This window comes from Aquarana catesbeiana, linkage group LG02 (genome assembly GCF_042186555.1).
Source record: "Aquarana catesbeiana isolate 2022-GZ linkage group LG02, ASM4218655v1, whole genome shotgun sequence".
In the NCBI taxonomy this organism is placed as follows: domain Eukaryota; kingdom Metazoa; phylum Chordata; class Amphibia; order Anura; family Ranidae; genus Aquarana; species Aquarana catesbeiana.
Window position 1 is genome coordinate 49,508,435 of NC_133325.1, and position 25,205 is coordinate 49,533,639.

The window sequence follows — 25,205 nt, forward strand, 5'->3', positions numbered from 1 at the left end:
GCTTGTTGGTTAGACCAGCTCCTGTTGAACAAAGAGGGATACATACAGATTAAAATTTGGCAGGTTTCTGCTGAGCTGTAGGTTAGTCAGCTTTAGTTACCCTAATCAGCCCTAATTTACACTTTTCTTCACTTCTCACCCTAGCTATTAATTTGCTGCTGATTTTCATTTATTATTATTCATTAAAACAAAAAATGCTTTTTTGCAAATAACATATGCTTTGTAGCTTTGTAATATTATATGTAATACTCCTGTCATCATAAAGGGCAAACATTATAGAAAGAAATGTATATCTTTTATTTGCAGTAATACTAGTTACTACTGCAGTGCTAATAATAATACAGTACTTCAAAATAACGCTGATCAAGTAATAAAAAAAAAATACATATTTTGGAAGCTAATATTTCCAAAAGAAAGCCTTGTTTTTAATAATTATTTATGCGCTATTTTGTCTATCTTAAAGTGGAATTTTATCCATAGCAACTTATTAAAACATAATGTTCTTTAGGAAAGTACATACATTCCACATGAATAATTATTCTACCAAAATGAGTGTGTGCTGTAAATTGCCTCCAGCATTACTCCTGTCCCGGAACGAAACCCATCGACTTACAGTTTCAAAAAACAGTTACATTCCTATCAACCATCAACCTGGCTGGTGTGATAACTGATCACCATGGCAGTTGCAGATCAAACAGAAGCAGATTCCTTGGCTGTAAGGCTCAGTTCACACTTGTGCGATGCGGGAACCCTGCGAATCCACTGCGGGTTCCCGCATCGCACCCGACTCGCACAGCAGTTCTCACTGCCATATGCGAACTGCCGGGAGTGTCAATGCATTGTTAATGACACCCCCATTTCAGCTCGCATATCGCACTGCGAATTGACAGTTCGGATATGAAACGGATCGCACGGGTGTTCACTGATCTGATTCTGGTGTGAACCCAAAAAAAGGGTCCTGTGCGAGTTTTTTGTCCGAATGCGATTTGATACCAGCCATACTATCTGTATGGCTGAAAGCGTATCACACGGACATCGCATGTGAATTGCAGTGCAGTGCGGTGCGAATAACATGGGATCTCGCAGAGCGCACTGGTGTGAATCGGCACTAAGGCTGGGTACACACCACAGCACGCTCCGGCTCACAGCAGGAGGTCCGGTGCATCTTCATTCACAGTTTAAGGTCCAATTTCAGCCTGAATTTTTTGGCTGAATTCGGACCTGAAACAGACCAAAAGAGGCAAAGGACTCCTGTGCAATTTGTACCGGAGCCACTGCGGAGATGTGTGAACCGGCTCCATAGGGAGCCGGTCACAATCTCCTGCTATGCGAATTGGATGCGGAGAAATCATCATCCAATTCGCATAGGTGTGAACTCAGCCTAAAGGATAGGAGGGTTCAAAGTGATTGTAAAGGTTCGTTTTTTTAAAAAAAAACAAACATAAAAAGGGTTTTGCACAGAGCGGCCCCGATCCTCCTTTTCTGGGGTCCCCCTCCTGGCTCCTCCTCTTCATGGAGTGCCCCTACGGAGAGTCTCTTTCCATGGGGGCACCTGTGCGGGCGCGCTCCCGAGTCTTGCTGCTGCGTCTATTGACACAGACAGCAGGACTTAATCCCGCCCCCCCCGACTCTTGTGTCACTGGATTTGATTGACAGCCGCGGGAGCCAATGGCTCCTGCTGCGATCAATCTATCCAACGAGGATCTGAGACAGCGGCTGAAGCTGCTGGGCTCGTTCTCATAGCTGGAACAATTGGGGGGTCAGGTAAAAAAAAAAAGGGGGGGGTCTGGGGGGCTACAGCACAGAAGATTTTTCACCTTAATGCATTCTATAAACCCTCCTTTAATTTCACTTTAAGGCTGTCAATAGAGCTGCCTCTACAAACTCGGCAGTGCCTAAAAATGCCTAAAAATAGAGCAGGGGAAGAAATTGTATTACTGCATTATAAACAGTAGAGACACGTATTTATAATGTTTCATATAACTATACCTGGAAAAGGGATCAACCTGAAGACATCTAGCAGGACTTCATTTTTTGACTAAAGTTCCACTTTAAAGCGGCATTAACCACTTAAAGTGGTGTTCCGGCCGAAATTATACTTTTTAAATACAAATACCCCTATAATACACAAGCCTAATGTATTTTAGTAAAAATAGTCTGTAAACTAAGGTCTGTTTTGTTAGTTTATAGCAGTAGTTTGTTATTTTATAAACTTACAGCAGGCCGTGGCCATCTTAAGTGTGGGCATCTGAAGCCAGACTGTATTTCTTCCTGGATCTCATCCTTGCAGATCTCGCACATGCTCAGTGCAGCACAAGCTGTGTAATAGGTTTCAGGTCAGGTTTCCATAGCAACGGCAGTGTCAGAGGAAGTTGCCGCCCCTTCCCAGAAGGCATTGCAAACAGGAAATGATGCGATGGGCCGCGGCCAGGGAGGAAGAAGTGAAAAATGAATACAGCAGATATACAGTAGGTGCTGAGAAAAAATATATATATATCCAATTTGTTTACAGTGCACAGTTTAGTGAGGGATGCTGAAGAGTTGTAAAAGTGGGTGGAACTCCACTTTAAGGACCGGGCCTATTTTTTCACCTTTGGTGTTTACAAGTTAAAATCATTTTTTTTTTTGCTAGAAAATTACTTAGAACCCCTAAACATTATATATTTTTTTTCAGAGACCCTAGAGAATAAAAAGGCGTTTGTTGCAAAACTTTATGCCACACCGTATTTGCGCAGCGGTCTTACAAACACAATTTTTTTGGACATAATACACTTTTTTTTAATTAAAAAATAAGAAAACAGTTAAGTTAGCCCAATTTTTTTTGTATATTGTGAAAGATAATGTTATGCCAAGTAAATTGATACCCAACATGTCACGCTTCAAAATTGCGCCAGCTCGTGGAATGGCAACCAACTTTGACACTCCATAGGCGAAGCCTAAAAATTTAAAAAATTTCTTTTTTTTTTTTTCAATAAAAAAAAAATTCTGCTTTAAGACCATTGGGCGGAAGTGATGTTTGACGTTGCTTCTGTCATCCAATGGCATTGAGTCGAGTGGGGGCCATCATTCCCTCACTCGACTTCCAGCCTCTGTGGGGAAAGGATCGGATCGGGACCGGCACGCGGCGGGAAGGGTTTGGGCACCTCTCTCGCCACCGATAAAAGTGATCATGCGGTGAATCCGCCGCAGAGACCTCTTTTATCTGAAAGCAGACTGCCTGCCGTTCCTAACTTTGAAGGGGGATATCGTTGTTATGGCAGCAGCTAGCTGCCATAACCCCAGTATCCTCTTCTTCGGCCTGCGGCCCACTTTCTGATAAGAGTGGAGTCTGCGATTCGCCGTGAGATCACTTTTATCGGCAGCGGGAGAGGGCCCCCCTTCTGCCGCGATCCGGTGCCCTCCGCCGCTTACCGGAGCCGTCGGCAGTGGCGGAGGCGATCAGATCTTTACTCTTGCTGGGCATGGAGACGAGTGAGGGGAAGATGGCCCCCACCCGTCTCCATAACAATGCAGGGCGGAAGCGACATCAAAACGTCACTTCCGCCCATAACTCTTAAAGGGACATTTTTTTAATTATTTTTTTAACTGGCACATTTTTTTTTTTATTGCATTTTAGTGTAAATATGAGATTTGAGGTCTTTTTGACCCCAGATCTCATATTTAAGAGGACCTGTCATGCTTTTTTTTTTCTATTACAAGGGATGTTTACATTCCTTGTTATAGGAATAAAAGTGACACCATTTGAAAAAAAAAAAAAAAAACAGTGTAAAAATAAAAAATGAAAGGTAGAATAAATAAGAAAAAAAAATTTTAAACACACCCCGTCCCGCCGAGCTCGCGTGCAGAAGCGAATGCATACGTGAGTAGCGACCGCATATGAAAACGGTGTATAAACCACACATGTGAGATATCGCCGCGATTGATAGAGTGAGAGCAATAATTCTAGCCCTAGACCTCCTCTGTAACACATGCAACCTGTAGAATTTTTTAAACGTCGCCTATGGAGATTTTTAAGGGTAAAAGTTTGTCGCCATTCCACGAGCGGGCGCAATTTTGAAGCGTGACATGTTGGGTATCAATTTACATTATCTTTCACAATATAAAAAAATTGAGCTAACTATACTGTTGTCTTATTTTTTAACTCAAAAAAAGTGTATTTTTTCCACAAAAAGTGCGCTTGTAAGACCGCAAATACGGTGTGACAGGAAGTATTGCAACGACCGCCATTTTATTCTCTAGGGTGTTAGAAAAAAATGTATAATGTTTGGGGGTTCTAAGCCCCTTTCACACTTGGGTGGGGTCGGCGGTAAAGCGGCGCTATTTTTAGTGGCGCTTTACCGTCATATTTGCGGGGGTATTCGGCCGCTAGCGGGACGCTTTTACCCCCCCGCAAGCAGCCGAGAAAGGGTTAAAACCACCGCAAAGCGCTGCTGCAGCAGCGCTATGCCGGCGGTATAGCCGCGCTGCCCCATTGATTTCAAAGATGCTGCTAGCAGGACTTTTATTAGCGACATGCCAGCGCACCGCTCCAGTGTGAAAGCCCTCTTTCAGGACCCTGATCTACCTGACACGCACTGACCTACCTGACATACATACACTGACCTACCTGACACACTCTGACCTACCTGACATGCATTGACCTACCTGACACGCACTGACCTACCTGACACGTACTGACCTACCTGACACGCACTGACCTACCTGACATGCACTGACCTACCTGACATGCACTGACCTACCTGACATACATACACTGACCTACCTGACACGCACTGACCTACCTGACATACATACACTGACCTACCTGACCTCTACCTGACACGCACTGACCTACCTGACACACATACACTGACCTACCTGACACACACTGACCTAACTGACACACATACACTGACCTACCTGACACACACTGACCTACCTGACATACATACACTGACCTACCTGACACACTCTGACCTACCTGACATGCATTGACCTACCTGACACGCACTGACCTACCTGACATGCACTGACCTACCTGACACGCACTGACCTACCTGACATGCACTGACCTACCTGACACGCACTGACTTACCCGACATACATACAATGACATACACTGACCTACCTGACACGCACTGACCTACCTGACATGCACTGACCTACCTGACATACATACACTGACATACACTGACCTACCTGACATACATACACTGACCTACCTGACACACACTGACCTACCTGACATACATACACTGACCCACCTAACACACATTGACCTACCTGACATACATACACCATACCTCCCAACTGTCCCTGATTTCGAGGGACTGTCCCTCATTCCACCTCATTTGTCCCCCATTTTGGTCTGATCTATACAGTTGTATACAAAATGCACTTTTTATCTTTCAAAAAGTGTTCCCCAGTGCTAAACCTTTCATTCAATTTCTAAATAGCTGCATTTGTACATTTTAAAAGCCAATATAAAGGAATAGTAGTGGTAAAAAAAGCACTTGTGGATTTATTTAATCTTTTTTTTGTGTCAATTCTCCTTTAAAGGGGTGTGGCAGGGGGTGTGTCCTATTCCTTCATACATTTTCTAGTAGGTGTCCCTCATTCCCATCTCGAAATGTTGGGAGGTATGCATACACTGACCTACATACACTGACGGTAGTGACACACACTGACCTACCTGGTCCCACCATTGGACCAGTGGGACGTCCATCAGCGCTGAAGGCTCCAGAAGGCAGGACCTGATACGTGACTTGGCGGCGCTTGGGGGCTATTATTAGAACCATGCCCACTCTAGACCCAGGGCTTTTTGGGGACCCAATCAGGGCTTCAGCCAAGGTCAGTCCCCCCCCCTGCCAACGCCACTGGGTAAGAGGTTTGTTCCACGGCTCTAACTGCTACTTTGGCAGGACAACTTGATGTGTTAAAGTAAAGGTGCCCATGGTTCAGCAGGGACCAAGTCGCATTTTGATCCCTGTACAGACAGTCCCTGGGTTATGAACAAGACAGGGTCTGAAGGTTTGTTCTTAAAGTGTAAGTAAACCACGCTATAGTTTTCAGCCAAGGAAGCTGCCATCTTTGCCTCTGTTTAATCTACAAACTGCCATGATGCTGCACATGTGATCAGTTATGACACCAGCCATTGGATGGTTTGCCAGTTTGGTTGAGAGCACAACCAATGAGAGTGTTACATTTCCAGCACGTGCTGGAAACGAAACTGTTTTATGGATGGGTTTACTTCCGCTTTAAGTTGAATTTGTATGTAGGTCGGAGCAGGTCCATTTTTTAAGTGTAACTCCAGCCAAAAAAATAAGTTTTACATTTTTTTGGATAGCATAGGGAAGGGTTAACACCCCTGTATGGTTTGTTTTGCTGTCTGTGCCCGTCTTCGGAAGATGTCACCTCACTTTCTGTCCCTGTGACAACTGGATTTTGAAAATGTTGGGTTGTCATGGAAACAAGGGTTGGTGATAAAGCTTCAGCGGAGACACCTTTTTACCCATGATGACTCTTACAGGAGTGAATTTCCCTTCCTAGGGGGAGATTTCCTCCCACTTCCTGTTTTCTCCTTCCGTTCAGAAGTATTTGAATGTTCATAACTCAGGGACTGCCTGTGTGGGCACTGTGGTTGTAGCAAAGTGAATTAGTGTTGGGCCAACGATTTGGCCCGGGTATCAGTTTGGGCCGAACATTAGCTGTTCGCCCCGTTCGTCCAACACCCAAATTTGCAGGGGGATTGGCGGGTGTTTTTTTTTAACAGTGCTGTTGTTATGGAGATGGGTAGGGATGCCGGCCACGGTGTCCATAACAACCAATGAGTCATCAGCTGTCAATGAGTTTCCCCGCTGAAATAAAAAAAAAAAGATTTGCTGGTTAAATAAAAAAAAAAAAAACTGCGTGGGCCCGCCCCCACCCCCCAGTCCATACCTTCGGGTCTGGTATGGATTTTAAGGGGCCAAAATAAAAAAAAGAAAATCTTGGGGTTCCCCCAAAAATCCATACCAGACCCTTATCCGCGCATGCAGCCTGGCAGGTCAGGAAAGAGGGGGGGGTGAGCGAGCGCCCCCCCCTTAACCATACCAGGCCACATGTCCTCAACATGGGGGGGGGTGATTTGGGGACAAGGGTCTCTTCCCCACAACCCTGGGCTGTGGTTGTGGGGGTGAGCGGGCGGGGGGCTTATCGGAATCTCAAAGCCCCCTTTAACCCCTACTCATTCACCAAAAAAGTGTCAAAAAGTATTAAAAACACAGAGACTGTTTTTGACAATTGCTTTATTAAAAAATAAAAAAACAGTAAATCCATCATCAGTCACGCCGGGTGATGGCAATTACAATCACAAGTCAATTTAAATGTGATTTGACTCGTTTTTTTTGTTCAGAAATGTCATTTTTGCTGCAGCATGTTCTATGCATGCTACAAATGTGCCACGTTACAGGCAGACTAAGGGGACCCCCCAGACACTATATATTTAAGGGATTTTTTTTTATTGCTGCACTTTAACCGCTTCAGCCCAGGAAGCTGCTGAATGACCAGGCCATTTTTTGTGATTCGGCACTGCGTCGCTTTAACTGACAAGTGCGCGGTCGTGCAGAGCTGTACCCAAACAAAATTGACTTCCTTTTTTTTTCCCACAAATAGAGCTTTCTTTTGGTGGTATTTGATCATCTCTGCGTTTTTTATTTTTTGCGCTATAAACAAAAAAAAAGCGACAATTTAGAAAAAAAACACAATATTTTATACTTTTTGCTATAATAAAAATCCCCATTTTTTTTTTTTTTTAAAAGCGAATTTTTTCTCAGTTTAGGCCAATATGTATTCTTCTACATATTTTTGGTAATAAAAATCGCAATAAGCGTACATTGATTGACTTGCGCAAAAGTTATAGCATCTACAAAATAGGGGATAGATTTATAGCATCTTTATTATTATTATTTTTTTTACTAGTAATGGCGGCGATCTGCAATTTTTATTGGGACTGCGACATTATGGCAGACACATCGGACACTTTTGACACATTTTTGGGGCGATTGACAATTATACAGCGATCATTGCTCTAAAAATGCACCGATTACTGTTAAAATGTCACTGGCAGGGAAGGGGTTAACACTAGGGGGCGATCAAGGGGTTAACTGTGTTCCCTCTCTGTGTTCTAACTGAAGGGGGGAGGGGACTGTCTAGCATAGATGACAGATCGCTGTTCATACTTTGTATGAACACATAATCTGTCTCTTCTCCCCTCAGAGAACCGGGATCTGTGTGTTTACACACACAGATCCCGGTTCTCGGTGTAAGCAATCGCGGGAGCCCGGCAGTCATCGCGCCCGCCGGGCACTCGCATTGGCTCCTGGGGCGAGCAGGGGGGGGGCATGCGCCCCTAGTGCCCACAGGGCGAAGCGACATAACATAACGTAGTTTCGCCCAGTCGTGCCATTCTGCCGCAGTAAAACTGTGGCAGCTGGTGGGCAAGTGTTTAAGCATCATTAAAATCACTGCTCCTGAAAAAACAATTGTTTTTAAAAAAAATGTTTTGCATTGAAACATGTCCCCCAGGGGCAATTGATTTTTCTGTACGGTTCCCATAGACTTCAATGGGGTTCGCCGTTCAGGTTAGAACTTTTCTCCTGATGGGAGTTCTACTGCGAACCGAACAGGGGGTGTTCCGCCCATCCTTAAAGGGAACCTATGGATCCCCTTCTGTACAACAGGCCTGCTGGAAAATGTGCTTTTGTGTAGGGAAGCCATCACGCTGTCAGAATACAATGACACAGTGAGGAGGATTTCCCCATCCACATTGAATGTGTGAATGGGGGAAACAGGTCCGTTTTTTTATTTAATCCGCTGGTTGACTCATCGATGGCCAGCCTAAAGGGGTTGTAAACCTTCGTGTTTTTTCACCTTAATGCATCCTATGCATTAAAGTGAAAAAACACCTGGCAGTGACTGGCCCCCCAGCTCCCCCGTTTTACTTACCTGAACCCTGGAACTTGAGCCGGAGGGGACGCACTGTCTCTCTGCCCGGGGTTCTCAGCTCTTGATTGGATAGATTGATAGCAGGGCAGCCATTGGCTCCCGCTGCTGTCAATCAAATCCAACGACGCGAGTGTTGGGGCCGAGTCCCTTGTTTCCACTCTATGGACGCTGAATGCTGGACTCGGGAGCGCGCCTGCAAGGTAACCCCCTCGGGGAAGCGCTTCTCTGAGGGGGTTATCAGATGTGGGGAGGAGCCGCGAGAGCCGCCAGGGACCCCAGAAGAGAAGGTTCGGGGCCACTCTTTTTTTTTTCTTTTTAATTTACCTTTACAATCACTTTAAGTTTAAAAACAACAAGAACTAAAGCAGCCACCACATCTAATGCAGTGTACACACGATCGGATTTTTCAACCGGACTTGTCCGACGGACGCCGACGGACCAAATCCGGCGGACAATCCGATCGTGTGTGGGCTTCACTGGACCTTCAGCGGACTTTTCCAGTCGCAAATCTGACGGACTTTAGATTTGGAACATCTTCAAATCTTTACGTTGTAACTCCGCCGGACCCGGAAACCTGCTCGTCTGTATGCTAGTCCGACGGATAAAAACCGACACTAGGGCAGCTATTGGCTACTGGCTATCAACTTCCTTTTTTTAGTCCTGTGTACGTCATCACATACGAATCTGTCGGACTTTGGTGTGATCGTGTGTAGGCAAGTCCGTTCGTTAAAAAGTCAGTCGGAAGACCGTCAAAAGTCCGCTGGAAAGTCTGTCGGACCAGTCCGGTCGAAAAGTCAGAAGGTGTGTACGCGGCATTAGAATTGAATTGGTGAGCTGCAATTTATTAATATTTAGTTTTTGGGTTTAATACCACTTTAAGTTATGACAAAGTTACTGATGAATCAATAGTCCCATAGCAGATATATAAAAATTGCTCTGGTCTATAAGAAATATACAGGTGCGATCGCTGAACTAGTTAAACATTTCAGTATTCATTTGATAATATTTCACCTAAAAGCTATACATCAAATTGCTTTGGTAACTGACTTGTATTGCTTTGGAAAGTATCATATAGGGGAAAGTACAGAATACCATGAAAGTATTTGAAGAAACGATCCTTAGAACATAAATTATAACAGTTAGTTTGCTTAACAGCATGTAGAGTACAACGTGGTACCATGGTTTTTGCCCCTTCTTTATTGTGTGAAAACCTTACGTGAGCTTGGTTCCACTTTACAAAGAAAATATTTTATTCTATTCATCTCATGTTTTATGTATTATTTATGTTGTTCTTTCATCTTTTACAGGTAACACTGTAGATTCATGGCCTGTGAAGGACTTTAGCGTGGCCGTAACAAGCTACAATGTTTTATCGTTGTCCACATCTTGGAGACTTCTTGTGGAAGAAATCAAGACTCCAAGGTTCCCATCATCTACCAATCCAGAGACCTTTAAGAACGTTCCCGTTTGATGTGCTCCTCTGTTTAATTCTAATAGCATTACTCATGAAACCTTTGGGCGTGCAGAGTGTGAACTTCACAGTGGGTGTGGTTGGTCCATGGAAGTGCGACACCCATTTCTCTAAGGCCTTGCCAGAATTGGCTGCTCGATTGGCAGTGACCAAAATCAACAATGACTCATCGCTACAGCTGGCTCACACGCTGGATTACAAAGTTCTGGAGGAAAACTGCGAAACCTCCAAAGCGTTAATGGAATTTGCAAACTTTGACAAGTTTTCTTCTGCATTTATAGGTCCGCAGAACCCTGGATACTGTGATGCCGCATCGCTTTTAGGAAAAAACTGGGACAAAGCCATTTTTTCCTGGGCTTGCATTAACCATGAGCTGGATATGAGAGATAGCTTTCCAACATTTGCCAGGACTATGCCAACTCCAACCAAAGTTTTGTTTCTTTTTATGAAGTATTTTAGATGGGCTCATGTTGCGGTGGTGTCTTCCAATGAAGACATCTGGGTGGACACTGGAAGGAAGGTAGCTAGTGCGCTAAGAAATCAAGGACTTCCCATTGGTATTGTCACAAACATGGGCAATGGAGAGCGTGGTCTTATAGATACATTGACAGCTATAAAGGACATGCATGATATCAGAGGTAAGAAAACTATGCACTGTATACTGATATACAGTAAACCTTGGTTTGAGAGTAACTTGGTTTAAGAGCCTTTTGCAAAACATGCAAAATTTTTAATACAATTTGACTTGATATACAAGCGATGTCTTGATATAAAAATAGCGTCATATGACAACTGAGTATAAAAGAGAAGAGAGGCACCTCTAAGTGTAGCAATATGGTTACATTTCATGAAGGTACAACATTTAGGCAGGCATTCGGGGAAAAGCTGTCCACATAGACCATCCTTCTCACCACCATCGACGTCATCCCTTCCATGCTGTGCTCCATGAGAGGTTTAAGCCTCGCTTTCAGATCGCTCTACTGCAGGGTAGTCTGCATGGTCATGATTGCAGACTGACATCGGTGAGAGCCAGCAGTGCGGGGGATGATCTATGTGTACAGCTTTACCCTGGATGTCTGCATACCTAGATGTGCCTCTTTTAATCATCAACCATGTAAGTTGCTAAATGTACCTTCATTAAATGTAACCATATTGCTACACTTAGAAGTGGCTCTCTTCTTTTTTAAACTCTGTAGCTCCTGCTGGATTTTGCTTCTAATAACTGTGGATGCTTCCATTTGTGGATGGACATTTTATGGTTACACAACCTACCACATTGCTATAATTACTTTTATATGGACTATAAACTGAAGAAGGCCTTATTAATAAATGGTTGTGGAATGAATCATTTGAGTTTCCATTATTTCTTATGGGAAAATGTGCTTTGATATAAGAGTGCTTTGGATTACAAGCATGTTTCTGGAACTAATTATGCTCGCAATCCAAGGTTTTACTGCACTGTATACAGTAAAACCTTGAATTGCGTGCATAATTTGTTCTGGAAACGTGCTTGTAATCCAAAGCACTCGTATATCAAAGTGAATTTCCCCATTAGAAATAATAGAGACTCAGATGATTCGTTCCACAACCATTTATTCATATAAAAATGAGTACCGTACCTTCTTTAAATATAACCATATTGCTACACTTAGTCTGGGTTCACACTGGTGCGACACGACAGCCGTCCTACTTTGGAACTAATCCGACTTTGCTCTGAGACATGAAGTCGGCATGTGTCCGACTTTCAATGAACGGGGATCCGACTAGGATCCCCGCCAATGGCCGGCACTGTGTTTGGTATGAATATTGAGGCTGAACTCCGTGCCAAATTTTAAATACAAAGCGAGCGCCCCCCCCCTCCTGAACTGTACCAGGCCGCAGGCCCTCAACATGGGGGGTGGGTGCTTTAGGGCACCCTGCAGGCCTCCCCACCCCAAAGCACCTTGTCCCTATGTTAATGAGGACAAGGGCCTCTTCCCGACAACCCTGGCCGTTGGTTATCGGGGTCTGCGGGCGGGGGGCTTATCGGAATCTGGGAGCCCCCTTTAATAAGGGGGCCCCCAGAGCCCGGCCCCCCACCCTTTGTGAATGAGTATGGGGTACATCGTACCCCTACCCATTCACCTAGGGAAAAAAGTGTCAATAAAAAAACACACTACACAGGTTTTTAGAGTAATTTATTAGACAGCTCCGGGGGTCTTCTTCCGGTTTCGGGGGTCTTCTTCCGACTCCAGGGGTCCTCTTCCGACTTCGGGGGTCTCTCCGGCGTCTCCTCCTGGTGTCCTGATCTTCTGCCGGCTCCTCAGCTATCTTCTGCAGCTCTTTTGCTAGCGGTGGCCCGGACTTCTGCCTTCTTCTCTTCTTCCAATGTTGACACAACGCATTCTCCGGCTGGAATGCTCTCTGAGCGCTCCGATGTGACTTATATAGGCGGTGACCCCGCCCCCTTATGCCGTCACAGTCCCTGGGCCACCCACAGACCCGACAACCAACGGCCAGGGTTGTTGGGAAGAGGCCCTTGTCCTCATCAACATGGGGACAAGGTGCTTTGGGGTGGGGGGGCCCGCAGGGTGCCCCCCTGCCCCAAAGCACCCACCCCCCATGTTGAGGGCATGCGGCCTGGTACAGGTCAGGAGGGGGGTGGGGCGCTCGCTCGTCCCCACCCCCATTCCTGACCCGGCCGGGCTGCGTGCTCGGATAAGGGTCTGGTATGGATTTGGGGGGGACCCCCACGCCGTTTTTTCGGTGTAGGGGGTTCCCCTTAAGTTCCATACCAGACCCAAGGGCCTGGTATGCTCTTGGAGGGGGAACCCATGCTGGTTTTTTATTTAAAATTTGGCGCGGATTTCCCCCTCAAGATCATCTGAGCACAAGTCGCATGCCGAAGTCGGATCATGCGAGACGGCGATCTGACTTTGAATCCGACTTCAGTGTTGGTCAATGGGCTGAAGTAGAATCAAAGTCGGACCAAAGTAGTACAGGGAGCATTTCTAAAGTCAGCACAACTTGTGTCGGACCAGTTAGGACGGCTCCCATAGGGAAACATTAAATTTCACACGTCATGCGACATGAGCTCCCAATGTAGGAGCATTTGTCGGACCAGTGTGAACCCAGCCTTAGGCCCCTTTCACACTTATACGACTTCAAAGTCGCGAGATTTTACTGCGATTTTGCGGCCGCTATTTTGCCGCGATTTACTGCCAATTTACCGCAATTTTGCCGCGATTTGGGAGCAGTACTACTTTGTACGACTTTGCCACAACTTTGGCATTAACCATTTTCAGCTTGTGCTTGCAAAGTAGTGCTGAAATCGTGTCTATATTATTCAGGTACGATTTGCATGCTACTTGAGGGTTTAACATTGAGGTCTATGGAGTACATATCGTATGGAAATTAGAGGCACAAAAAACGCAGGTTATTGGCGCACTCCAGCTGGGGTTGTTTCTCTTAAAAAGTCCTAATCAGGTGACACAAAGAACACAAAGCATAGTTCCCAATTCTCTGATTTGGAGCAATGTCCCTCTGTCCCTCCTTCCTCCTCATTTGTCCCTCATGTTTGTCTGATCTATATAGATGTATATAGAATGCACTTTTTATCCATCAAAAAGTGTTTTCCAGCCCTAAATCTTTCATCTGAGTTCTGAATTGTTGCATTTGTAAATTCCAAAAGCCAATATAAATGAATAGTAATGGTAAAAAAAAGCATTTTGTGGGTTTAACCAATCTTGGTTTTTTGTACAATTCTCCTTTAAAGGGGCGTGGCCAGGGTGTGTCCTATGCCTGCATACTTTTGCTGATAGGTGTCCCTCATTCCCATCTCAAAAAGTTGGGAGGTATGCAAAAACAGCAGCGCCATCTAAGTCTACTGTAGATCACAGCTGGAATGTAAAAAAAGTGGAATGACACTCACAATGTTAAAAACAATATCCAGCGTTAAGGAGTCTGGTGCTCATCCACGTAAAGCCGCTGGTGTATAGAGACCAGAGACCTGGGGGTGCTGGGGGCTCCCAGCGCTTCCTGGAGACACTCGAGACACTGGGGAACTGTTCCGGGTGCTCTGAACGGACGCTACACCCGCCCCACCTGGATGGGAGTGTCTCCGAGTTCTCCAGGAAGCGCTGGGAGCCACCAGCGCCCCCGGACTTCTGGCCATGTATACACCAGCGGCTTTACATGGATGAGCACCAGACTCCTTAACGCTTGATATTGTTTTTTACATTGTGAGTGTCATTCCACTTTTTTACATTAATACTGTCATCATACTACAGTACACTTAGATGGAGCTGCTTGACACTACTCGTATTGCAAGACCTCACTTGTATATCAAGTTAAACTTTTTTTTCAATTTTGCTCGTCTTGCAAAACGCTCGCAGACCAAGTTACTCGCAATCCAAGGTTTTTCTGTATATATATATATATATATATATATATATATATATATATATATATATATAGATTATAGATTACCATCGCACATCAATGTTCTCACTATCCCATTGTAATCACCATCCCACTAGGTGTTATGATGATTTTTAATTTTTTTTTATGCTTGTCTTTACTTATTTTCTATGCCACTGAAGGTACAAAGGAAGATCAAACTAACTAACGTAACACATTCAGTTTTTGAGTCACATGACCTATAAAAACACACCTTAAATATAGAAAAATTGCGTCAAATTTGCAGCCAAATCGGGTGCATTTTCGGTGTTATTATCAGCACCTTTTTCCTCTTATCGGCAAAATGCCGATAACACCATTTTCGCCCGATATGTTTCCGCCGCCGAAATTTCGGTACATCTCTAGACACTAGCTCTAGTGACAACCTATTTATTTTTATCAATCTATTTATAAATGTTTTTCACACAAGATTCACAGAGCGTTCCCCCAAAGATTCACAAATGTTTAATTAGGAGTAAATTAGGAGTAAATCGATCCGTAATTGACTTATAAAAGAATACAGAGCCGCATTTAAATTTAGTTTAGATTTCTTGTAGCACTCACCCCCAAAGGGGCTGCAGGAAGCAGACAGGTCCTCTCTGAACAGTACAGTGGCCACCAATCACATCAACACACCAACAAATCACAGTCTAGGCCTCTAGGGGGATGTCTTTTTAGGATTTATTGCAGCAGAACATTAACAGTAGGAAGGGGTTTAGAGTCACAGGATACTCCATAACGATCGGCGACAACAGCAAAAGTACAAGCTTCTCTCTGGTCTCTCAGTAGCAGCTTCTCTGTAGGTAGCTGGGAAATGAATGGTCAGCATATCTGATACCTCACAGCTGTAGACCTGTAGAAGCCGTTAGCAGCTGGTTACCTTTCGCTTCTACACAATCAGCCCCAGTATAATTTTTACTCGCTGTGTGCCAAGAGCTGTTTTCAATGCAGTCTCCATGGGCATATCCTTGGCAAAGTCCTGCTTTAGGCCCAAACGTGAGTCGCTTGTCTTAGTGATACTTCTCCTAGGGGCAACAGCCCCAGAAGTACTGGAACCTTCCCTGAAGAAGAAAGAACAATCTGTTTAGGCCTCCTGTCTCTTTATCACCTCCCCAGCTACCTTTTGGATACCCCCTTCCAGGGATTGGCCGGGGAATGATAAATATTCACCCAATCATTTGAATCTCCCTTCCTATGTTCTGGACGCTTCCTCCAGAGGCAGGGGAAAGCAAACAAACCCTCAGGAACCCAGAGCAGACTAAATTATCTCTTCAAGACAGCGCTATAGCCGAAGGATGGCTACAGCGCAGTGGCACATTGCTGGGAGGGCATCTATGGACATCCTTTTATGATCATGCTTCTTGTGTGCCCCTGCGGCATGCATCAGCAGGGATCTGTAAGCACTGTATCCTTAGGACACAGCTCATCCCAGATCGGGGTAAAGAGCCAATCACAACAGCTCTGTACCACATGATCAGCTGTGTCCAATTACAGCTGATCACACGGTCTAAACAGGATTTGCCGGTTATCGGCATTCCTCTCCTCATGCTAACAGCGCGTGAGGAGAGGAGAGCCGATAACCGGCAAATCCACACAGAGGACATCTATACTGATAATCAGGGCACTGATCATCAGTGTCCTGATGATCAGTGCAGCCCCAACAGTGCCCACTAGTGCTGCCAATCAGTGTCCACCAGTTCTGCCAATCAGTGCCCACCAGTGTTGCCATGCAGTGCTGCCTGCCAGTGCCCATCAGTGCAGTCTATCAGTGATGGCTATCAGTGCCCATCAGTGCTGATTATTAGTGCCCATCAATGCCACATATCAGTGCCGCCTCATCAGTGCCTATCAGTGCCCATCAGTGCAACCTATTTTATTACAGAAACTAAGAAAAACTTGTTTCCAAATTTTTAGTCTTTTTTTATTTGTTTAGCAAAAAATGGAAACCCAGTGATGACCAAATACCACCAAAAGAAAGTTCTATCTGTTAAAAAAAAAAAATTACAAAAACTTAATTTGGGTACAGCACTGCATGACTGCGCAATTGTCATTCAAACTGCGACAGCGCTGAAAGCTGAAAATTTACCTGGGCAGGTAAGGGTTGAAAGTGCCCAGTGGGCTAGTGGCTAATCAACAAACACTTCACTCACTACTTTGGATCCAAACTAAATTTACCTAACAGTCTAACTGTAAGCAACCACTCCACTCACTATCATGGAGCCAATAACTAAAATTTACCTAACTGTCGAACTGGGAGGGCGCCACATCTACATAACCTGCCCTACCTACAGTGCAGCATTATATTTTCTATATAGTGCTGCCATTTTCCCACCTAAGCTCACCCCCCTCATTTCTGGTGCCTAGGATGCAGAGCATATCAACCAGAGCCTTGGTCGAATTCTTTAGCCCTCTTTATGCTAATGGTATAACTGATACTGAATTAATTAAGAGCAAGCACAATTTATGCCATGAACTTTTGTATCCGATAAGCTGAAAAACTTGACACCAGTAAATGATTGAAGACTTCACTGTAACCTTTGGCTTAAAATGCCATTCCTTTTGCTCTCCTACGCCTCTCTGCCAATCCGCAAAAGGCAACATTTCCTATTCTTTGACAGTCGTGCTCTTGTGCGGTTATAGAAAAAAATTAAGGAAATAATAAATATTCCAAAGACCAAGAAATCTGAAATGAGCTTACATGTTAAAAGGATTGACAGAGAATAAACAAGTATTGCAGCTCTGAGCCAGGCGTTAGTTCTAAAAAGATGTTTTTCATATTTATTAATGTGTGATAACTCGTGGGCAAAATTGGATTTCATAGTGTACCCGTCCATACTAAGATAAACATGGAGTAAGGTGATTAATTGGATTTAGATTGTTAATTTGTGTCTTTTTTTTTTTGATGCCCTTCAGCTTTTAAAATGATTCAGATCTATATTTATATCCAAAGCACATCTAAACCCAAGTAAAACAAATTTCATTTATCTCAGCTTACTAGTCCTACTCCTTAGATGTGGTGACTGCATTTTCATTTTTTCAGGCTTTTTTCCTTTTTTTTTTTTATCCTGTGGATCCTTCCAGTAACACACTTCCTGTACCAGGGTAACAATGCTAACTCATCATACTATATCTATAAAGCAGAAGCATTAAAATAGATAAATATTGCTACTAATTGGTATGGATAGGTGACAGTGTCAACAAGGAGGCACCACCATCCCTGAATAATGTATGTAAACAGGAGGATAATTTAATGGGATTTTGTGGGTGCCAGGCAAATAGAATTAGACATACACCAAGGTAAAAAAATATATATCACATTTTATTAGACATAGAAAAAGTTTAAACAATTATGCTGGCTATACATAAATAACGCAAACAGCAGTACATATCAGATTGTATGGTAAAAAGGGGGTCACCCAGCACTAATATCCCGACATGTTTCGCCCGCTGGGGCTTCCTCAGGGGATGTTTTTTCCTCTTCCCTCCCCTTCCCTTCCACACCTCACTCCTATTTTTCCCTTCTTTTCCTCCCTGCCCTTTCCCTTCACCTCCTTCCCATTCCTCCCTTCCCCTTTCCCCTCCACCACCCCACTTCCCTCTCCCTGTTCCCTCATTTTTGGTCATCACATTCATATTCCTTTCTCCATTGGGCAGAGATTTATCCGATGACCTTTTCCTGGGCTCATCTAGGCCAACTTTTTCCTGTGCAGCGCAGTGTCCGTTTTCCTAGTGCGGCTCTACATTTACCGCAGGTTACTATCTAATGGCTGGCAGTTGAATTTTTGGCTTTGGACGGTCGTTGACATCATTTCCTAAGTGTACATTTTTTGTTGTAATTTGTTTTTGATAGTCCTTAATTGTACTCTGTTTCATGCAGTGACATATCTACTTTAGTCTCTCAACAAACATCCCCTGAGGAAGCCCCAGCGGGTGAAACATGTCGGGATATTAGTGCTGAGTGCCCCCTTTTTACCATCTGATATGTACTGCTGTTTGCGTTATTTATGTATAGCCAGCATAATTTTTAAACTTTTTCTATGTCTAATAAAATGTGATATATATTTTTTTACCTTGGTGTATGTCTAATTCTATTTGCCTGGCACCCACAAAATCCCATTAAATTATCCTCCTGTTTACATAGATAAATATTGCTGCGCCTCCTCCTAAGGACACATATGTAAAGTGAAAACTTCTAGAAAAAAAAGAATAAATATTAGTGTGAATTAGACATGTGCACAACAAAAAAATTTGTTTTGTTTTGTTTCTTTACGTTTCCGTTGATTCGCAACGATTCGTAATTTCGTAAGACGAGAGTTTTTATATTCGGACTCGTTCGTATTTTAGTAACAGATATATTTTCGTTGATACGAAATGATTCATAATTCCGTTAGTCTAACAATTTGTAATTCCGTAAGGCGTGAGGTTTCATATTCGGACTCATTCGTATCAGTTATATTTTCTTTGATACGAAATGATTCGTAATTCCGTAATTTTGTTAGATAATAATTTTCGTTTATTCGGTACACTAATAATTTAGTAACCGGTACTTTTGTGAGATTTGCCTTTTTCGTTGATTCGTACTTTCGTAGGAGATAAAGAAAATTTAATCCTATGCTTGTTTTTATAAAAAGTCCTGTACTTACTCCAGTCCACTCCCTCACTCACGAGACCTGACTCCGTCTCCTCCTCAACTGAATCTAAAAAGATTCAGGAATGCAGTGTGACTCAGACACAAAAGAGATAAGCTGATTGGCTAAAGATATTAAGTAAGATACATCACTCACTAATACAAATCAGACTCCACTTTAAACCTCCTCCACCCCCGTTCGCATTAATGGGGTCCACTAGTCACTCCTTAGCCACAATGTCTGGCCCTTTAAGACCGCGCCGTCTCCACTGCAGGTAAGCTCACACAAGACAAGACAAGGAAACCCCTGAGGAAGTCACGTGACCGTGACGAAACGCGTTGGGCAGAGCCAGGTGACGTAGCCGAAACCAGAAGTGACGCGGATGTCACGAGCCCTGCTAGGAGAATTTGTCTAAGCTGTGTTTTCATTATCTTGATGTAAGTGCAATAATTTTAATACACTATAAGGTTCCCTTGTCTTGTGTGAGCTTACCTGCAGTGGAGACACCGCAGTCTTAAAGAGCCAGACACTGCTCTCGTACATCTAACGCCGACAATGGAACCGTTCATATCGGCGCTACTCATATCGCAGCAATTATGAAAAAGGTTCCTGCGCTACTTTTTTAAAATGTAATTGCGACTTACATAGACTTCTGTTAAATGAAGTTGCACGCTGCCATGAAATCGGCAGTGCAAATCACGCGGCTTTGAAATTGCGCTACAGTAGCTTGATTTTAAAGCCACACCGGTGCGAACGGGTCCTTAAGTGGTTGTAAACCTCAGACATGAAATATTAAAAAAGCATATACTTCTATAGAGTGTACTTGTCTCAATTAAGAGCACTAAGGCTGGGGTCACACTAGTGCAAATTAGATGTGGGCTCCCCATTCAATTTGCAACAGCAGGAGATTGTGACCGTCTCTCTATGGAAATGGTGGAATCAACCTGCGCTAATGAGCAATACGTGATAGGAAAATATATATGTACAAAAAGTGCAGCTGCAAATAAAACTCCAAATATCTATGAAGTGGTAAACATATAAATAAACTTAATTGCGCTAGCAGTGAAAAAATTGGAAAGTGCTTAGGAGACACAATGTGTATGTGAATCCCACCCAAAATAACAATAAGTGCATAGAATCCTTATTCAGAAATACAAAAAATATGTGTTAAAAAGTCAGTGATCATAGACCGAAAACACTTATAATCAGTCCATAATAAAATGAATTGTATTGGATAAAAAGAAAAAAAAAGAAAAAAGTCCGCTTAATATGTTTCATCACCAAGCACTAAGGACTGATGAGCCGAAGTACTTCTTATCAGATGTACATTGATTGCAGAAAGAAGAGTAATAGGTGTGCGCTTACCCCAAATGTTGGACCTCCACTGTGGCAAGGTCTTATGGGCTTGCAGATTTCACCCTCTGCGGGGACAAGATGTTGATCTCCAGGTCTTGGCAGCGTATACCGCCGACTTCCGTGTGGTCTGGATAGCCCAACTGCTCCAACATCAGAGGGGGGACTCAGGAATGGAAGAGCCCATATACAAGAAAAAAAGTATAAGGAGAAGAAACTCCAATAGTGTGATAACGTTTAGGGTTTTATTGGTTAAAATAAACCACAAGTAAATATTAAAAGATTCCAGTAAAAAAGTAGTATCATAAAAAAGCCGGCATAATCAAAGGCAGAACGCCCGTGCAAATAAACACTTCGGAACACGTGATGGCAAGCAGTGAGTCCCCCCTCTGATGTTGGAGCAGTTGGGCTATCCAGACCACACGGAAGTCGGCGGTATACGCTGCCAAGACCTGGAGATCAACATCTTGTCCCCGCAGAGGGTGAAATCTGCAAGCCCATAAGACCTTGCCACAGTGGAGGTCCAACATTTGGGGTAAGCGCACACCTATTACTCTTCTTTCTGCAATCAATGTACATCTGATAAGAAGTACTTCGGCTCATCAGTCCTTAGTGCTTGGTGATGAAACATATTAAGCGGACTTTTTTCTTTTTTTTTCTTTTTATCCAATACAATTCATTTTATTATGGACTGATTATAAGTGTTTTCGGTCTATGATCACTGACTTTTTAACACATATTTTTTGTATTTCTGAATAAGGATTCTATGCACTTATTGTTATTTTGGGTGGGATTCACATACACATTGTGTCTCCTAAGCACTTTCCAATTTTTTCACTGCTAGCGCAATTAAGTTTATTTATACGTCTCTCTATGGAGCCGGTTCACATATCTCCGGAGCTGCTCCAGTACGATTTGCGCAGGGGCTCTGTGCGTATCTTGGTCCATTTCAGGTCCTAATTCAGCCAAAAATTTGGGCTGAAATCGGAACCTGAAATGGTGAACAAGGACGCAAGCTCAGCATGACACCATAATGACAGGGTGTCACAGCAAGTGATAGTAAAACTGTACAAAAGGAACAGAAAGGGCCACAAAAACACTTGTGAAGAAATGAAGAGAAGAAGTGAAGAAAGGTTAGTACATCTGTCAGGTTTTATAGCTGTTTGAGTCTTGCTGTTCTGTTGGGACTAGTTCCCTTAATTCTTGATCGGACGTCCCAGGGACAGTAAATGAAGGGAAATATTTCCAAATAGCACGCCAGGATCTCCAAAATCGGGTCCAAATTTTGACCACCTGCCTGATGAAGGGGCCCTGCGTGGCTCCGAAACATTGCTTCTATTTATTTTTTTGATACTATGTGATTAAAATTTTGGACCCAATTTTGGAGATCCTGGTGTACTGGTGACACTTCCTTCTCATGATTGCAGTCGGTTCCAGCCGTTGGTCATCAGCACCCAATTTAAGATACAGCCGTTTGTGCAGGAACGTGTGCGTTGGGAGTATTGCATTGGATCTTTCCAAATAGGTCACAGAGAAATAAAACCTATTCAAAATCAAATAAAAAAAAATGGGAAGAGTTGGGCTTTAGTCATAACAAGAATAATTCTTTGGAGAAACCTCAGCCTCTTGTATCTGTGATATTGTTCTTTCGGTCATTACCCAAAGCTCATGATTATTGGTGTAGAGGTGGTGTACCAGTAGTGCAAAGACATAATGTTGCCCAGAAGACGGGGTATCATCACACATACTGTAAAAATACTCAAATACTCAAAAAGCCAAGACCACTCACAACAGAAGCTTCCAGGGCCACACACCCTTAGGTGTCTCAAGCTCAACCTTCAGTACTCAGGAGCTTTTTAAGTGGAGGTGCATGAGCCCCTAGCTTTCTCTGCAGACATGAACCAGCTTTGGTGGAATCAACCATTACCCTCCAGGTTGTATTGGGGAAAAAAAACAATATTTTTAGAATAATCTTAACCACTTGCTTACTGGGCACTTAAACCCCCCTCCTGTCCAGACCAATTTTCAGCTTTCAGCGCTGACTTTGAATGACAATTGCGCGGTCATACAACACTGTACCCAAATGAAAGTTTTTTCACACAAATGGAGCTTTCTTTTGGTGGTATTTAATCACAGCTAGGGTTTTTATTTTTTGCTAAACAAACAAACAAACAAAAAAAATAGAAAATTTTGAAAAAAAAAAAAAAATCATGTTTCATAGTTTGTTATAAACAGGTAATTTTTCTCCTTCATTGATATGTGCTGAAGAGGCGGCACTGGTGGGCAATGATAGGCTGCACTGGTGGCTGAACTTATGGGCACTGATAGGCACAGATAAGGTGGCACTGATAGGCACAGATAAGGCGAAATTGATGGGGACAGACAAGGCGGTACTGATGGGCACAGATAAGGCGACACTGATGGCCACTGATAAGATGGCACTGATGGGCCCTGATGGGTGGCACTGAAGGGTACTGACAGGTGTTACTGATAGGTACCACTGATAGATGGCACTGATGGGCACTGATAGGTGGCACTGATGGGCATTGGTAGGTGACACTGATGGCAGCACTGTTGATGAGGCACGGATTGGTGACACTGATAGATGGCATTGTGGGCACTGATGGGTGGCACTGTGGGCACTGATGGGTGGCACTGTGGGCACTGGTAGGTGGCGCTGGTGGGCACTGGTAGGCAGCACTGTTGTGCACTGGTAGGTGGCACTGGCAGGTGGCACAGGTGGGCACAGATGAGCTGGTGGCAGCTCTCCTTGATCTGGACCGATGTCCCGCTGACAGCCGCCGGTGATCGGCTTTTTTTTTTATAGCCTGATAGCGTGAGTAGAAAAAATAGCCGATTACCGGCTCTGTTTACATCTCATGATCAGCTGTCATTGGCTGACAGCTGATCACGTGGTAAGGGATCAGGATCGACCCCATACTCCGACCTGTGATCAGCCGAGTCTCATAGACTCGCTAATCACAGAGCACGCGGCGCGCGCCCTGCAGGGGGCGCTCAGGCCGCTCAAGCATGGGAGGACATCTATTGACGCCCTCCCGGCAAAATAGGTCCACGCTGTAGCCGTCATATGGCTATAGCGCGGATCTAAAGAAGTTAATAAATAATAACTTATATTGGGTATCTCCTATTCCCTAGCTATTTCCCTCTCTTTTTCTTCTCTGTATTTTTTTTGGGATATTTCTGTCAGAAGCATGCACCCCCAGGATTTAGGAAGAGGGTTTAGGTTTGGCTACAACCATGAAGCAACTCAAACACTGCTCTCTTCACTTTTCCTTTCCTTTCTTCACAAATTTATTTGATAACCCAAGTGAAGGCTCAGAACTTAAAGTGGTGTTCCGGCCGAAATTATACTTATAAAAAAATATTACTAAATAAAAATACCCCTATAATACACAAGCTTAATGTATTCTAGTAAAGTTAGTCTGTAAACTAAGGTCTCTTTTGTTAGTTTATAGCAGTAGTTTGTTATTTTATAAACTTACAGCAGGCCGTGGCCATCTTAAGTGTGGGCATCTGAAGCCAGACTGTATTTCTTCCTGCATCTCATCCTTGCAGATCTCGCACATGCTCAGTGCAGCACAAGCAGTGTGATAGGTTTCAGGTCAGGTTTCCATAGCAACAGCAGTGTCAGAGGAAGTTGCTGCCCCTTCCCAGAAGGCATTGCAAACAGGAAATGATGCCAGGGAGGAGGAAGTGAAAAATGAATACAGCAGATATACAGTAGGTGCTGAGAAATTTTTTTTTTTTTAAATATCCAATTCGTTTACAGTGCACAGTTTAGTGAAGGATGCTGAAGAGTTGTAAAAGTGGGTGGAACTTCACTTTAACCACTTCCCGCCCGCCCACCGTCATATGACGTCCTGGGCTTTGGGCGGGTATATTCCGGCGAATCTCTACACCATAGGAACAATCATAGCAGCCGTTCCGCCGCTTGATTGTTCCTATGGGAGGCGAGAGGGGACGTCCCCCTCTCCCGCCGCCCTCCGGTGCTTGCTCCGACTCACCGTTATGATCGGTGAGGCGGAGAGCGGATCCGCCGACGCCGGATGTAGATCATAGGGATTGTCGCCGGAGTCTCTATGATCATCGGAGGCCGGGCGCGATGTTATGACGTCACGCCCGGCCTCTCCATTCAAAAAAACGGCGCAGCTTCGGCTGGGAAGCGGTGAACGTTTTATTTTATTTTTTATTTCAGGCTTCCCAGCCTAGTGGTGAGATATGGGGTCTTATTGACCCCATATCTCACTATTAAGAGCACCTGCAATGTCATATTCCTATTACAAGGGATCAAAAATTTTTTTTTTTCAAAAAAGTGTCAAAATAAAAAAAAC

The 25,205-nt window shown here is 43.9% G+C and overlaps 1 protein-coding gene across 2 annotated transcripts in view; it reads left to right on the plus strand.

Moving 5' to 3' along the window:
- LOC141126853 (retinal guanylyl cyclase 2-like) overlaps positions 1-25,205 on the plus strand; it is a 211,856-nt gene that overhangs the window by 45,365 nt on the left and 141,286 nt on the right. For both annotated transcript variants that reach the window (XM_073612862.1, XM_073612863.1), the window contains exon 2: positions 10,272-11,073. In XM_073612862.1, the coding sequence (XP_073468963.1) occupies positions 10,329-11,073 (745 nt within the window). In that variant the 5' untranslated portion in view covers positions 10,272-10,328. The remainder of the gene's footprint in view (positions 1-10,271; positions 11,074-25,205) is intronic.